Genomic DNA, 17,500 nt, shown 5'->3' with positions numbered 1-17,500 from the left:
ATGCAATATAATAATAGTAATAATGTAAATTATAACTAAAGCTACTTCACAACCGCTAAACGTAAATGTTATGACATCTTATGCAAAAATGAGACATATTATATATGTTATTAAAAATAAGTTAAAATAAATAATGCCCCCTCCCCTCCGGCGGGAGTGGAGGAAGGGTTATGAGCAACAAAAAAATCACGATTAGATTTTTTTACGTTAATTCGAGCCCTGTATGAGTTTCCAAGTAAATCTAAAACTAGTAAATAATTATGCACTAAAAAACCACTTCACTGTTTTAACATTTGAACTTTTTTTTTTTATTATTTGTTTCAAAAGATTAACATTGATCATAAAAAATACATAATTATATAAATAAAAAAAACAACAGTTTATTAATATTTATTATAAAAATTCATTAGAAGGGTTTTGTTACTTCATTAGAAAAGTGTTTCGATAATATAAAAGCATTAAAAATCAAACTTATTTGATTGTAACGGCTTTCTTGTTATTATCTTGTTAAAAATACAAATGCTTTATTAAAAAATAAAACATTTGTATTTTTTTTTCTATGAAATTTTGATTATCTTTTTAAATGTATTAACTTTAATTATTCTTATATTAAAATTCGTTAAAGAGACTTTCGTTGTCGTAGAAAGTCATCATTAATAAAAACAAAATTATTTTTTATTTTTTAACAATGTTTATTATAAAAATGCATACTTAAACAATTTATATAATATGAATTTAAAAAATTACAAACAACTGCCAATTATACTTTAAAAAAAAATAATCAGTAAATTGTTACTTAATTTAATTATCATTATCAGTAAATTGTTACTTAATTAAAAAGCATTTTGCTAATACAAAAACGTTCGTTAAGAAGTTTTGATGTAATTTATTTCATCTAAAGTATAATTCAGAAAATTTTTCATTCAGTGCATTTTTAAAATGTTTTTTGAAATAGCCACAGTCAAATCATCAAAGCAAAATATGATTTGCCTGGTCATATAATGACATGCAATTGCATGTCTTCCTGTGAAAGGCTGTATATATATATATATATACCGCTATATATATATATATATATATATATATATATATATATATATATATATATATATATATATATATATATATATATATAGCGGTGTGCAAAATAATAGGTAATTGTTAAATAATTTGACTTTTCGTACAAAATAAGTACTTGATAGTAATCTAATTTATTTAATTAGTTATTCTACAATTAATTCAATTATTAACTAATACTTTTAATGTAAGGAATCAATTTAAAAACAAAATTTGTTTACTAGCCTATATAATTAGATTATTTTTAAAATATCTACTGTGCAAGAAAATAGGTAAATTAAAATTAAGTACATATTTTCTTGAAAATAATGGATAATAATAAGTAAAAATTTAATTTACTTATGGTTTATTAATATTTGGTTTTATACTCTTTATTCGCAATTATTGCTGCACATCTTTTCGGCATGGTATCAACTAATTTTTGGCATGTACTTATTGGAATGTTTTTCCAAATGTATTCAATGCTTTTCCAACGCTCATCTTTATTTTTGGTCTTAGGAAGTTTTCATAATTCATTTTTAACGTGTGCCCAAAGATTTTCTATCGGATTTATGTCCGGTGATTGGGCTGGCCACTTCAAAATCCAAATTTTCTCATTATGAAACCAATTTTATACTACCTTTACTGTATGTTTTGGGCCATTATCTTGTTGATAGACCCAAATCAAAGGTAGGTTTTCTTCTGCAAAGGGTAGCATAACATCCTGCAGCATATTTAATATATTTCTTTGTTCATATTTTCTTTGATCCAAAAAAGGGGACCTACTACATTGTATGAAAAGCAACCCCATATTTTATTATTTCCACCACCATGTTTAACCATTTTGACGCTATATCTAGGATCATATTATTTTCTTTTTGGTCTTCTGACATATTTTTTCATTGCATCTGACCCAAAGTTAATTTTGGTCTCATCTGACCAAAGATTATTGAAGATGGCCAGTCCACGTGTTTCCTAGCAAAATCTTTCCTGTTTTTAATATTATTTGGTGATAAAAATGGACACTTCTTTCATACTTTGGCTTTAACATACTGTTGAGTAAGCCTTTTTCTAACTGTTTATTGTTCTTAATATTGTTCTTTATTCCAAAAGGATTTCTTTTGGAATAAAGAACAATATTTTTGTCATCTCTTCTAGATGTTTTCCTCTTTCGACCACATGTTTCTGGTGTACTTTTTTAATTGGATTGCATACCATATTAATTGAACAGTCCATTAAATTTGAAATTTCTTTCAAAGTTTTACCCTGGTTTAGTAAAATTTCGATTAAATTTCTTTTACCTTCCAAACAATGTACTTTATGTTCCATTTTTCTTTTAATTTTTATCCTTTTTTTTTATTTCTTCTAAAAAAATATTTTCATTTTAATTCAACAAATTTCATAGTAACTGTTAACAAAATTTATCTTTTAACTAAATAAATTAAATTATTATTGTAAATAATCTTATTTTAAATATACATTACTTATTATTTTGCACACCTTAAATTAAAGTGTTCACAAAAAAATCAAATAAATTCACACACAAACTTTTTTATACATCACCAGCAAACAACACAATATACATAAGAAAGTGAGGTTAGAAATATATGTGGGATTCCCTCATTTATATCAAGCATATTCATAAATATGATGTAATTATTACTTATGAATTTGCACACTACTGTATATACATATATATATATATATATATATATATATATATATATATATATATATATATATATGTATATATATATATATATATATATATATATATATATATATATATATATATATATATATATATATATATATATAATATAAAAATTACCTGATATCACATAAAGTTAAATAAATATTTTACTAAAAACAACAATAAACATTTATTGTAAAAAAACATGACTGAAATCAACACATGTTATTGTGTAAACATATTTTGATGAACTTTTAAACACAAATAAACAAACAACATCAAAACTTACACAGTGTTCTACTTTAAGTTCTTCTAATTGAAGAGCTTGTATCCCAGCATGCTCTATGACTGGGTCAGGGACTTCTGCAGCTTTTATATATAAAAAAAAACAACTACTATTTAAACTTTTATTGAGTTGTTGAACAAAACTGTCTGACAAAATTTTTATCTTAATAAGTTTTTAGTTGAACAAAATTAATTTCATCTTATTTATTATTCTATCAAGTTCATGAAATGAATTTAATTGTGTTCAAAGATTTCATGTTATAACTCTTTAGTGACATTTCATGTTATTTCATGGTTTTATACCGCTACAAAACTTAAATCAAAAAGCAATTAAATTGATATTATTTTTGTATATTTGGCAAACTAAAATCCTTTAAGCTAAAATGCTAGCCACAAAATGCGTAAACCAGTAAAAGTATAAAATATAAAATATATAAAATATAAAAAAACTGTATAAGTAAATATATAAAATATAAAAATATATAAAAAATAAATAAAAATATATAAAAAATAAATAAAAATATATAAAATATAAACAAAAATATATAAAATAAACTGTATAAGTAAAACTGTAATAGTAAAAGCATAAAAAGTATAAAAACTGATCCAGTAATAAATGAGGATCAAAACTTTTAATTTAGCAGAAAGTCACTTAACACTCAGAAATATTAGCATTGCCACTGAAAAGAAGTAGCTTTAAATGCACCTGAAATAACTATACAATGGAAACTACAATAAATTGGTTTGAAAAAACATTTTAAAAAAATGGTACAGATCTTCAGGCTAATTGAAACAAAACTGCATTGAAACTACTGTTGGTGTGATGAAAAGTTGCTTATGGTATGGTATTGCTTCTGCTTCAGGCGAAAAATTAGTTAAAATAGATTTTGAAAGGACTGATGCTGGTTATGTCAGTCTTTTTAAATTTTTAGACAATTATTGCACTGGCTGTCAGATACTGCCAAGCACTCAACAGCATTTGAATTTTATTATTAATAATAAAAAAACCCCAGCATAAATATTTTAAAAGAACAGAAATAAAAAACTCTAAAGAATTCTTTTCATAATAGTATCAGCTTATTCTACGTGTGTGAAATTCCATTAATGCGTGAAATATTACAGCAACTTGTATCAGCTAAGTCACTTATGACATTTACCTCATGTAATTTAATTTTTGGTAAATATTGAAGTACATTAATTTTATGAATTTAGTTCTGATGAGTGTTTATTGATGAAACATTATGTAAAATAAAAAAATTAAATATAAATGTGTGTACACATATATATTCAAATTGACAAATTTACCTTGACAACCCTGCCTCCAAGAACGTTGGCCAAAAAACTCCAGATTGTTTATATCCACTAAAAGCTCTGCGCCAGGCGGAACTGAAGACTAAAATTTAATGTAAAATCAAACCTATGCTTAAGCTTTTTATTTTAATTTTATCTTATTTTATGCTTACAACACAAAGAGCCTTGCATCTTTCTCTTCTTATTATTGTATGATTAGCAGCTTGTTGGTAATAAAAACCAGGATGTTGAGTCTAAAAGAAAAATACTAAAAACCTTTAAAACATTTAAAAAATGTTTTCAACAATAAAAATTTTCAATTTACAATAACTTCTGCCAAAACAATAATAAAACCTCTGATACTAATGCTTTAAAACTCGCAATCCTATTATATTAGTACGTGCATTTACCACTTATATAAGACCAATTATTGAATATTGCTCTCTAGTTTGGGTCGCCACACCAAACCATGTTAATAAAATCTATTCAAAATATTCAAAAACAATTTACAAAAAAAATTGCTAATCTTAGTTGTTTAAGCTATTCTAGCCGTTTACAACTGCTTGGTTTGGATTCTCAGGAGCTCAGACGTTTAAAACATGATTTAGTTATATGTTTCAAAATTATGCATAATTTAGTTTGCAAAAGTTTGTTTTTCGAAATTACCAATAATAAATATAACCATGGTCATACTTATAAGATGCGCAAGTAACGATGTTAACTCGACATTCGCAAATACTGTTTTTCTCAACAAGTTGTAAATAACTAGAATAATCTGACATCAGAAGCTGTAAATGCTGATAACATTTGTATTTTTGAAAATAAAATAAAATTGTGCAATTTTGATAAACACTGTGTCTATAAAGTAAATGAATGAATGAAATCTTTAATGCTTCTATTATAAACTATATTTGTTCCATATGTACTTTGTTTTCTTATTTAGGGGCATATTGTCAGTGTCCGTTTATTGGACCTGTATGTCCTTTAGAACATATAATATTTGAACTTGTTCTAACAAACTTTTATTTATTATTTATTTAATATTCAATTTTATATTTTTATATTATTATATTTTATATAAAACTTTGATTCTTTTTGTTTTAAGTTTTAACAAGATTTTTAAATTTTTTTGAACTTTAGTTCAACTTTTGAACTTTAGTTCAACTTTTGAACTTTAGTTCAACTTTTGAACTTTAGTTCAACTTTTGAACTTTAGTTCAACTTTTGAACTTTAGTTCAACTTTTGAACTTTAGTTCAACTTTTGAACTTTAGTTCAACTTTTGAACTTTAGTTCAACTTTTGAACTTTAGTTCAACTTTTGAACTTTAGTTCAACTTTTGAACTTTAGTTCAACTTTTGAACTTTAGTTCAACTTTTGAACTTTAGTTCAACTTTTGAACTTTAGTTCAACTTTTGAACTTTAGTTCAACTTTTGAACTTTAGTTCAACTTTTGAACTTTAGTTCAACTTTTGAACTTTAGTTCAACTTTTGAACTTTAGTTCAACTTTTGAACTTTAGTTCAACTTTTGAACTTTAGTTCAACTTTTGAACTTTAGTTCAACTTTTGAACTTTAGTTCAACTTTTGAACTTTAGTTCAACTTTTGAACTTTAGTTCAACTTTTGAACTTTAGTTCAACTTTTGAACTTTAGTTCAACTTTTGAACTTTAGTTCAACTTTTGAACTTTAGTTCAACTTTTGAACTTTAGTTCAACTTTTGAACTTTAGTTCAACTTTTGAACTTTAGTTCAACTTTTGAACTTTGGTTCAACTTTTGAACTTTGGTTCAACTTTTGAACTTTGGTTCAACTTTTGAACTTTGGTTCAACTTTTGAACTTTGGTTCAACTTTTGAACTTTGGTTCAACTTTTGAACTTTGGTTCAACTTTTGAACTTTGGTTCAACTTTTGAACTTTGGTTCAACTTTTGAACTTTGGTTCAACTTTTGAACTTTGGTTCAACTTTTGAACTTTGGTTCAACTTTTGAACTTTGGTTCAACTTTTGAACTTTGGTTCAACTTTTGAACTTTGGTTCAACTTTTGAACTTTGGTTCAACTTTTGAACTTTGGTTCAACTTTTGAACTTTGGTTCAACTTTTGAACTTTGGTTCAACTTTTGAACTTTGGTTCAACTTTTAAACTTTGGTTCAACTTTTGAACTTTGGTTCAACTTTTGAACTTTGGTTCAACTTTTAAACTTTAGTTGAACTCTTAAAAGTGTAACAAATTCAAAAAATAAAAAATTATATTACCTGAATGGCTTGAAGACTATTTTTTATAGCTTCTTGAAATAAATCACCAAACAAACTGAATCTAATCATAAAAGGAAATCGACAATAAATTACAGATCCAAAAAAAGATTTAAAAGTAGTTAAAATTTCCAAAAGAAGTTAAGACAAATAAATAATAACAAAAATAAAAAATACTGTTTGGCCATCCATGCAGCGTGCTCAAAAGCGAGCTCGCTACACCCAACTTTTCCTTTAAAATAGTCAATATGCTTTCGAAATTGAGTAATAGCATCAAGAGGGGAATTCTTTTGAAAAGAAATTCGACATATCTGAAAATAAAACTATTAATTAAACAAGATATGAACAGTAAATAATAGTGTTCACAGAATTTTTTCATTTAAAATATTATTATTTATTTTTTGTTGATTTATTTCTGATTTATTTTTATACTTTAAATATATATAACAATTTTAAGCATGTATTTTTTTTATTATATATATTTTTGTATGTTCAATATTTATTGACTGTGTTCTACAGAAAAACTAGCATACTTTTTATTGTTTATAAAAAAGTATGCTATCATACTAGCATACTTTTTTATTGTCTCTTTTTATTAATTTATTTTTACATTTATTATTTTTATTTATTTATTTACATATTAATAACACTTTTAAAAGTAATTTAAATATTAATTACTTTGTAACTGAGGAAACCAGAAACCACTTTTACTTCCAAATTATTAACATCTGTCAATCGCTGTTCTAATATAAACTGATATGCCTGCTTATAGTGTCTAAAAAAATATATCCATAAAACCTGATAACTTAAACATTAAAAACATTTGATATAAGATTGATATAAGAAAATTTCAAGTGCGCAACTCTATATTTTTAAAAATATTCAATATTTAAATTTACAAACAAATTATTTATTATTTGACCTAGTAATTTAGAAACAAAAACAGATCTAAATTATTGAACCGAAGAAGAAGAAAAAAACAGAAACGCAGGAACACATGACCAACATGTTAACTAAAAAGAAAATGGTTGCACCAGAAAGATGGAGGTTTCTAAAACCTTCAGATGTTGTCAACAAATGTTTTAACAACTATTGTGCAACAATTAAAGACATACAAAGAAACAAAAGTTGATTCACCAAAATGTCAGTCAAGATGGCAGTAAAGAATGTAATGATGAAATTAACAGTGAAGGTGAATAATATTTTTGCATTGATGAAGAAAAACAAGATTTTAGCAATGATTTTGAAAAGCTTCAACAAAATCTAAAAGATAAAAAAACTTTTTCTGCATAAATATTTTAGTGCAACCTTTACAAATTATGAAAAGATTACACTTTTTGCTTATATTCTTAACACATTTTATGTGTGAATTTGAAGTGGTGCGTAATTTGATATATTTTCCCTAGTTTTTGTGTATGACAATACTATCATCAACAAAGTATTTGGATAAATTTTTGTTCTAATATTCCATGCATCTCTGCCATACAGTGTACGACACTAGTATGTTTTTAAAAAAAAACAGAGATTTTTAATTCAAAAAAAAAAACAATTTACTTTAGTGCTACAGGTAGGTCTTGTTTAAGTTCATTGTAAAATCCAATTTTGAATTGATGTCTGACAAAGAGTTGCTGAAATTCAAATAAATTATTTTTAGAGCTTTGAATACATAAGTGGTATTAACTGATTAATTAAATTAATTAATTGATTAAATTTAAATTTCCAATATTTAGGAGAAAACAAAATTAAAAATGAAGAACAAAATCATCCAAGTAATTTAAATGTTTAGAAATTTTTTTAAAACCATTAAAATCAAAATGTTAAGTACCTGATGCTGTGATTTGTTCAACAGTTCCTTAAATAAAAACATATATGTGAACACAAAATAACTTAAAGAATGCACTAAATATACTAAATTTTCAATTCAAATTAATATAAATCAATATAAATAGATAGAATATCAATATCATATATATAAAAAATCAATATAAATATATGGAAGATAAGTGATTATTTCATAAAACATATTTTAAAATTAACCCCTAAATTTAAAATTAATTTAAAATTTAAAAACTCTCTCCTAAAGTATAAAACTATTTTTGTTTCACAAACCTTCCACACATCAACTTTTTAAAATCAATTTTTTGGTGAATTTAGATATAGTTAAGATAAATTTGTTCCAAATTACATTTAAAACAATAACAATAAAAACAATTACCTTATGCTGCTTTACAAAGCGTACTTCTGAGGTGTAATGATTGTAAGCAATGTCACAAAATGCTCCTTCAAGTCTTAAATATATAAGCATAGAAACAAGTACAAATAAATAAGTAAATATCATACTCTATTGGAAAATAAGCCATCCCAACAAACCTATGGAAGGCAATTTTCTATACCAATAATAATCACAATAATTTGAGTGAAAAAAAGTTTGAGTGAAATGACTTTTAATTGACTTGATGAAGTTAAAAATTAATATTAATTAAAAAATTACCAATCTGACAATTAGAACTGCATTTTTGGAATATAATGATTCATTATGAATAAAACTTATCATTAAAAAATCAAATTTTGAACCACTTTTTGTTGAAATAATACTAATTCTAAGTTTAAATAATACTAAGTTACTTTATGGAAAATGAAGTTAAAAATTGAACTGTTAAGGAGTTCATCAATTAGTTTCAAATTAAAACAATATAGCAACTACTAAAGAAACTTTAAGTTATTACATAAATTGCATACCAGATATTAACCAATAACCCAACATAACAACCATAATATACAATTGACCAGTCTATAATATACAATCGACCAGTCTAGCTACAATAATATTACTACTAACTCTTTTATTGATAATAATTTTGCAGCTAATACCAAGTACAGTATGTCCAGAATAATTGTAGTATACTTTTTTATTAACTATTAGGTTTTAGTAGTGCTTTTTAAGCAGGCTTAAAAATGTTTTATCATTATATTAGATAATTAGGAAAAATAAGGAATCAATTGCAACATGTAGCAAAATTATATACAATATTTCAGAAAAAAAAGAAGTAAGCTGCTCAAATCTTTAAGAAACATTTATTAAAGTTTAAAAGGCTTTATCTAAGTGTTGATTACATTTTTACAACTTCATCAATCAAAACAATGTCTACTATTGTTCTCTATATGCTTATGTTGGAATGCTTGATATACTATAACTAACTGTTGTTAAAATAAAAATCATTTAAAATTTCAAACATTTTATATGTTTTTAGTGCTATTTACACTAAAAATTTTTTTACTGCAAATTTGAAATCAAAACAATTTTTATTTCAAATTTACAACATTACTAAATGTAAATATGATAAGAAGGTACCTTGATATGTAACCTTGGAGATTGTCGCTAAATGGTATCACAAACAAAAGTTTAGATGGTAGTTGACAGGCTTGACACAATGCTTCAGCTCTTTGAACAGCTTGTGGATCTTCACCTTAAATAAGTATATAAGTCGTGTTACAAATAAAGTAATTATTAAAAAAGCACACAAAAACTACAGACACATTCATATGCTCATAAGCAACATTATTTTTTTATGTTAACTTAATATTTACTATTATTCTAAAGCTTTATTTTAGAATTAAACAACTACTTGATGGTTACCTTAAACTAGCAATTAGATTAAACAATTTTTACCAGGAGGTAATGGCATATTTTTCTGAATAAGGACTACTGCAATCTTTGTACTTCGATCTTGAAGACTCACTCTATATAAAAAGTAAACAAGAAGAAAATAAAGAAACAAAGAAGTTACATTCATACATACATAAATACATACATACATTCACGTTATAACCATTATATATAATACATACATATATATATATATATATATATATATATATATATATATATATATATATATATATATATTTAAACATCTTCACTTCACTTAAAGCTTCAAGCAACCACTAATTAGAATTGGAAGTCACTGGAAGGGAAAAGATGAAGATTGTAGAGCAAGATATCGATTGCAAAGAAAGCAAGATGAAGGAAGTGAATTCTAAAGAACTGATTTTCGAGGAAAAAAACTAGACCAATAAGAGTTTTTGGAGCACTTAGGAACAGTCACAGAAAAAGGATGATATATATATATATATATATATATATATATATATATATATATATATATATATATATATATATATATATATATATGTATGTATATATATATATATATAAATCGATTGATTTAAATCAGTTGATTTAAATTGATTTAAATCACGATTTAAATCAGACAAATAAAAATCATGATTTAAATTGAGTTTTTTGATTTTAATTATTTTTAACGATTATTTATTGACTAATCAAATTAAAGTAAATTGCAATAGCTAAATATAACTACTGCATAAACTAACATATTAGTTATAATAGTCAGATAATACATTTAAAATATATATTAGTCATATAAATCATTAAATTTTTAAATTTATTGTAAGATTTTGATCCATATAAGTAATTTTTTTTTTTCATATTTTAACTTATTGACTAATTACATTAATTTCTGTTTTTGCTACTAAATATATAATAAATATAAATACATTTCTTTTATATAACAAAACAAGTTTTTTGTGTTAAAATAAAAAGGCAGTGGCAAGACAGTGACAACTAAAAGGATTCATACCTTATAAAAACCACTAAATCTGAAAAAGAAGCTGTTGAAGAACATCTTTCAGAATGTTTGACAATCCAGAGTTTATCAAGATGATCCATTTTTTACGCCCAGGATATAACCCTTCTAATAGAACTGATATTGGTGGAAAACTACTAGATAATGTTCACAAGAACAGTTCAACTATCTTTTCAGGTTTGCTACATGATCAGTCTGTAACCTTGAGTATTGATGAGTGGAGCAATGTTCATAATGAACCAATAGTTTGTGCAATAGTAACAACAATGAATTCAGATATCTATCTTGCAGATACAATTGATACCTCCGGCCATTCACATACTTCTGAATATTGGTTGACGTTGCTGTTAATTCTATCAACAAATGCGAAAAACAATTTGGCTGTAAAGTTTGCAGTGTAGTAACTGATAACGCAGCAAATGTGTCGAAAATGAGACAACAATTGGAAACTTGAGATAATGTTAATGTTATTACATATGGATGTTCAGCTCATATTCTTAATCTGTTTGCCCAATATTTGGCAATTCCAGACATCAAGGAGCAGATTGTTCAAGTCGTTAAATATTTTAAAAACAACCATTTTGCTGCTGCTACATACAAAGCAAAAGAGGCACTACGGTTTATAATGCCCTAAGATGTTAGATGAAACACATTGGCTGATTGTCTTGAATCCTATTTAAAACACTGGCCAATTCTGTTAACAATTTGTGAAGAAAACAGAACAATAATTGATAAGAATATCACAGATATTATAAATAACCTTGGTGTAAAGTGAAGTGCAGAAGAACTGTTACAAAGGCTTAAACCAACAGCAGGACGCTAGTACTATTGGTGACAGTGTAGTAATATGGAAAAATCTTCAGAGGGAATTAAGTCCTAAGCTTAGCCAAGATGCTAAGAAGAATTCAAAAAAATACAACAAGCAATGACCCAGCTCATTTCTTGGCTAATATTGTTAATCCTAAATACAGAGGAAAATAATTAACTGGTAAAAAAATAGAGATTAGAATGGACTTTGCAGCTTTAAAGAATCCAGATTCTCTTCCAATTTTTGTTCCATGGTAACATTGTTCAATCTATTAAGCCATGTGATTGATGAAAATACCATAATGATTGTGTGAATCAGGAATTACTGAAAGCTGTTGAACAGTTACTTACTGCTGTTGCTTCATCTGCAGGAGTTGAAAGAATATTTTCATCATTTGGTCTTGCGCATTCAAACATCAGAAATAGACGGAATTGAGAAAGGAGGCAAATTGGTTTTCCTATTCAAACTATTTAATCAAAGAGAATAAGAATCAATGAGTTTAATTTAGAGACTGGTCAACCGTCCTATGTGATCATTTTATTCGTTAGTATCGATTATTTCGATTAATGATCCAAAAAAAGTTAATTAGAGCAAGTTTTCTATAAACGATCACGCGACAAGAGAGCGTCTAAATGATTAAAACGATTAATATTCCTGAAATTTGATTTTTAATCGATTTGATTTTTTTAATTAAGGTAGCTGCAATAACTCGATTAAATTATTGTTCAGTTTACTTTTGGCTGTTGAAGTGGTTGTGCTGTAAAAAGTGAGAAGAAAATGCCATCTTTGATTTGGCAATACTTCACAAAATGTGAAGGTAAGATTTTTGTTAAAGTATAATAAAAAAAATAAAGTGTATTTAATAATTTTTAATGATTTTTATCCTCATTCCACAAAATGTAAATGTAATACTCTTCTTTAAAGAAAACTAAATAATATTTAATGGTTTTAGCCTTTTTCCACAAAATGTAAATTAAGATTTTTCTTAAACAAAATAAATAATTCCATACTATTTTATATCTTAAGTTATTAATGAAAAAGCTTTTAAAGGCACTTTTTAAGGTAGCACAATAATGCTTATTGACTCTCCTTTGGAAGTACAATATTAGAGATGGGCCGATTCCGATTCCACCAATTCTCAAGAAATTGTAAGAATCGCAATTCTCAACTTTTTTTAACGATTCCGATTCTTTTTTTAAAGTTTTTTTAACGATTTCACTTCTTTTATTATTACTCCCTTGATAATTTAAGTTAATATATACACTCTTTGCCGTTGAGATTTTTTTTTGTTTAATTTATGTTAAATCTTCACTTTCGCATTTAATATCATCATTGAAGTTAAGTAACTGTGAAGGAAAACCTTAACAACAGTAAACGTTGAAAATAAAAGTAAAAGTTTATACTCTAAATTTCAATTGATTTTTTTCGATTTTAATCAATTTACCGACGGTAAGTATTATCATAAAAATCTTATTTGCTTGTTTTATTATAATAATTATTACTGTTAGTATTATTATTTTGTATTATTATAAATGCTGTTTTAATTTCAGAATACAAACATATATATATATATATATATATATATATATATATATATATATATATATATATATATATATATATATATATATATATATATATATATATATATATATATATATATATATATATATATATATATATAGTGTCATTATCATGCCGATACGTAAAAAAAGCGAGGTATGGGACTATCCAGGGGTGGTGGCAGAGTTTGTCAGTCATACACAACATCGAACATGCTAAAGCATTTAAAGACCTTTCATAAATCTGAAATCAAAAATCAGAAACACGATAAAGCTAGCATTATCGATTTTAATCGTTTTTAGCGTTATCGATTGAACCTCGCATCCGCATTCACAAGTCTCAACCCTAAGTCTGAGGATGCGGAGATCAATACTAGAAGCTCTTCTTCCACAATTAGTTTTATAAAAATGAAGCCTAGATCTTCATCTACTAAACAACCAACAATACACCAAGTGTTTGCAAAGACCAGGCCTCTCACACCTACAGATCCGAAGGCAATAAAAATTATAAGGCTTATTGCTGAAATGATATGCACAGATAACCAACCTGTTAGTATAGTAGAAAATCCCGGTTTCAAGAGGTTACTACAGTTTTTGAAGCCAAGGTATACGATACCAAGCAGAAAATACTTTCGACTATTGAAATTCCTAGCATTTATCAGAAGGTATCAAGTAAAATTCAGTTCTTGGCAAAAAAAGCTAATCATGATAGTATAAATACCGACATGTGGAGCCAACAGAACAAGATTGGTTGCGGTGTGGTACTTTTTCCTTATGAGTCCCACACAGCAACCAATCTTGTTAACTCTATGAATGAATCATTTGAGCGTTGGGGACTACTTGAAAAACTCAATGTAGTAGTAAGAGATAATGCCAGAAATATTGTTTCTGCTATGGAAGTCGGGAAGTTTACAAATATTCCTTGTCTTACCCATACACTTCAGTTGGTTGTGAAAGAAGGCTGCCTCAACAATGAACGCATATCTTTACTAACTGCTACCTGTAGAAGAATAGTAGGACACTTTAAACATTCGGTTAAGTCATACAAACTTTTGAGACAATCTCAGGAGATTCTGGGACTGCCTAAACACAGCATTATTCAAGATGAGCCAACTAGATGGAATAGCACTTTCCACATGCTGAACCGTTTATTTGAACAAAAAGATGCGGTTCTGTTGGTAACGCCACATTTCCCAAAAGCTACTCGACAAAACAAGGAGTTGTCAACCAGAGAATGGGATAATTTGGTTCCTCTCGTTGCTGCTTTAAAAGTGTTTGAAGAGGTCACGCTTACTGCAAGTTCATCGAAAGTGACCACATCAGAAGTTATCCCAATAATAAATGCAGTTAACATGTCAATTGATCCCATCAAGGACTACGGAAATTTTAAAGAATCTCTGTGTCAATATTTGCATCAACGTTACAGAGACTGCGAGAACGAACCTATATATGCTTTTGCAACAATACTAGATCCCAGATTTAAAAACAAGATTTTTAGGAGCAGGATGATGGTTGAGAAAGCTGTTACTTTATTAATTGGCGAGTTAAATGCATTGGACATAGACGAGGGTCATGAAATTAAAGCTGCTGAAAATCAAGAACCTACCACACCTGCTCCAGGTGCTGTCTGGTCATTATATAACCAATTAATCAACACAAATTCTGTAGTAAGTATTGTACTTTAAATATTGCAAGCCTTTAAATTGTTTTAATGTTTTAGATTTATACTGCGCATTGCACAATCTCAGACCAAGTAGCAGTGTACTTGAAAGAACCTCTACTTGCAAGTCACAAGGACGTCTCTGAATACTAGAGGAAATCCAAATTTCTTAACATGAAAAAACTAGCACAGAAATATTTAGGGACGCCTCTATGTACAGTGTTTTCGGAGCGGTTGTTTAGCACTGCGGGTCTTATTTGCGACCGGAAAAGAAGCCGGTTAGCTCCGGACCGAGTACAAATGCTTGTGTTTTTGAACAAGAACCTCCCGTTTCTTAACTATCGGTACTAATATCATATGTAAAAGCTGATTGAAAAGACAATATTCTGTGTATCTGATCACTTTTACCATTACTTATGACTATACTATTTGTTTCTTAATAATAATAAGTTCCATACAAACATATATATTGTTTAATATGTTACTTATTTGTTGCTATTATTTCACAGGGCCGACGACACGGTTTTCAAAATAGAGGGGGAACACTCCCTTATTTCGAAAAAAAAAGTCTATTTATAGGTCAATTTTTTTAAAAAGGGGCATGCCCCTGGGCCTTGGTGTCTTTAGTCCTGTTTCACCTGTACCAATATAACTAATTTTGGTGTTTTCACTTTTAAAATCTGCATAAGTATTAAATTAACATGATATAACGGTTAAATTATTAATTCAACTACCAGTTTTAATTAAAATAATAAGAATCGCAAAAGAACTGGAATCGGTAAAGAATCGGAATCGCAACAGAGAATCGGAATCGAAATCGGTATTTTTCGGAATCAGCCCATCTCTATACAATATCTTTAAACATTACAACAAAATTAGTGACAAAAAGTTAAAAAACTAATTATTTACTACCTATATAATGCATAAAGTGATTCATATATAGTTAAAGATTGTTGGACAACGGAAGGTAATTGCATAGAATGAATGATAATGGCCTCATACCATGTGTAGACCCCCTGGCCCCCCAGCCCTCAGCCCGTCCTCTGGATCCAACATCAACAACTCAAGTAATTACTAGGTCAGCATATGCTTTGCCACAGACAAATATAGTAATTTTTTTGTTTTTAGGTGATAGAACACAATGTGATACATGCCATGAGAAAGGTCTATCTGTGTATTTCTCTTACAAAAGTGGATCAACATCTACCATGCTATTCCATCTTAGAACCAAACACCCAGAACAAAATGATGAATTGGAAGACTTAAAGAAGAAAAGTGTGGAGGATAAAATACGATACTTGTCACAAAAAACAGGAAGTTGTTTGGGCTCAAAAAAGTCATCTGTAAAGTATGGATACAAAAGTCCTCGCCAATAAGAAATTGATATGTCTATCACAAGATTTCTTGTACGCTTGAACCTACCACTACATATTGTGGATACTGATGCATGGAAAGATTTTCTTTTTGACATCCATCCTGAGGCAAACACAAAGTGCAGCAGTACTTTAGCAAAGTATAAGGTACCTCTACTTCATAATTGCCTTCGTGATGCCATGAAGAAAAAACTTGAGAATGATTTAAATGGCCAGGCAGTTACACTAACAACAGATCACTGGACATCCAAGCCTGGAGACTCATTTCAATGCCTCACAATACATTACATTTGTCCGATGTGGAGGTTGTATTCATACACACTTAAAGTTACCAAGTTCAAAGGCAAGCATACTGGTGTAAACATTGGCAAAGAAATTGATAAACTGATTTCCCTGGACTTCCCTGTTCTCAAAACTTCAGATCAGATTTTTTGTGTTGTGGATGGTGCAGCAAACATGAGGTCAGGTTTGAGCAATGCAAAATTTATCAAGAGCTTAGACAGTGGAAGCCTTTAATGCATTGATCACAAGCTTAATAATATTCTTCAAATAGCTGTTGAAGCAGACCCAACACTTAAAGCAGCTATCTAAAAACTAAACAAATTCACCACTAGATTATCACATTCTGCACCATGTCAAGCCCTTCTCTCTGAGGTGTGTCAAGACACACAACTCACCTACAAAGTTATACCCAAGCCATGCAAAACGAGGTGGAATTCACACTGCATCATGATTCAAACAATGGTGCAGATGAAGGAGGCAATTTTAAATCTAAATGTGTATGACATTTCAAATCATTTTGAAAAAGTTCTCTTGACTCATGGGGATATCACACCACTAGAGGAAATTCTCCCCATTT

At 27.6% G+C, this 17,500-nt stretch overlaps 1 protein-coding gene across 1 annotated transcript in view; it reads right to left on the bottom strand.

Annotated features, from left to right (window-relative positions):
- LOC100214090 (trafficking protein particle complex subunit 11) overlaps positions 1-17,500 on the bottom strand; it is a 69,234-nt gene that overhangs the window by 43,939 nt on the left and 7,795 nt on the right. Inside the window, exons 3-13 of the mRNA XM_065807676.1 lie at positions 10,245-10,315; positions 9,927-10,041; positions 8,790-8,862; positions 8,400-8,426; positions 8,129-8,202; positions 7,253-7,349; positions 6,752-6,885; positions 6,578-6,638; positions 4,498-4,578; positions 4,340-4,427; positions 3,039-3,118 (exon numbers count right to left, since the gene is read on the bottom strand). Coding sequence (XP_065663748.1) covers positions 3,039-3,118; positions 4,340-4,427; positions 4,498-4,578; positions 6,578-6,638; positions 6,752-6,885; positions 7,253-7,349; positions 8,129-8,202; positions 8,400-8,426; positions 8,790-8,862; positions 9,927-10,041; positions 10,245-10,315 — 901 coding nt within the window. The remainder of the gene's footprint in view (positions 1-3,038; positions 3,119-4,339; positions 4,428-4,497; positions 4,579-6,577; positions 6,639-6,751; positions 6,886-7,252; positions 7,350-8,128; positions 8,203-8,399; positions 8,427-8,789; positions 8,863-9,926; positions 10,042-10,244; positions 10,316-17,500) is intronic.

Source organism: Hydra vulgaris, chromosome 10 (genome assembly GCF_038396675.1).
Source record: "Hydra vulgaris chromosome 10, alternate assembly HydraT2T_AEP".
Classification (NCBI taxonomy): Eukaryota; Metazoa; Cnidaria; class Hydrozoa; order Anthoathecata; family Hydridae; genus Hydra; species Hydra vulgaris.
The sequence above is the reverse complement of the archived record's forward strand: the minus strand, read 5'-3'. Positions and strand labels throughout refer to the sequence as shown.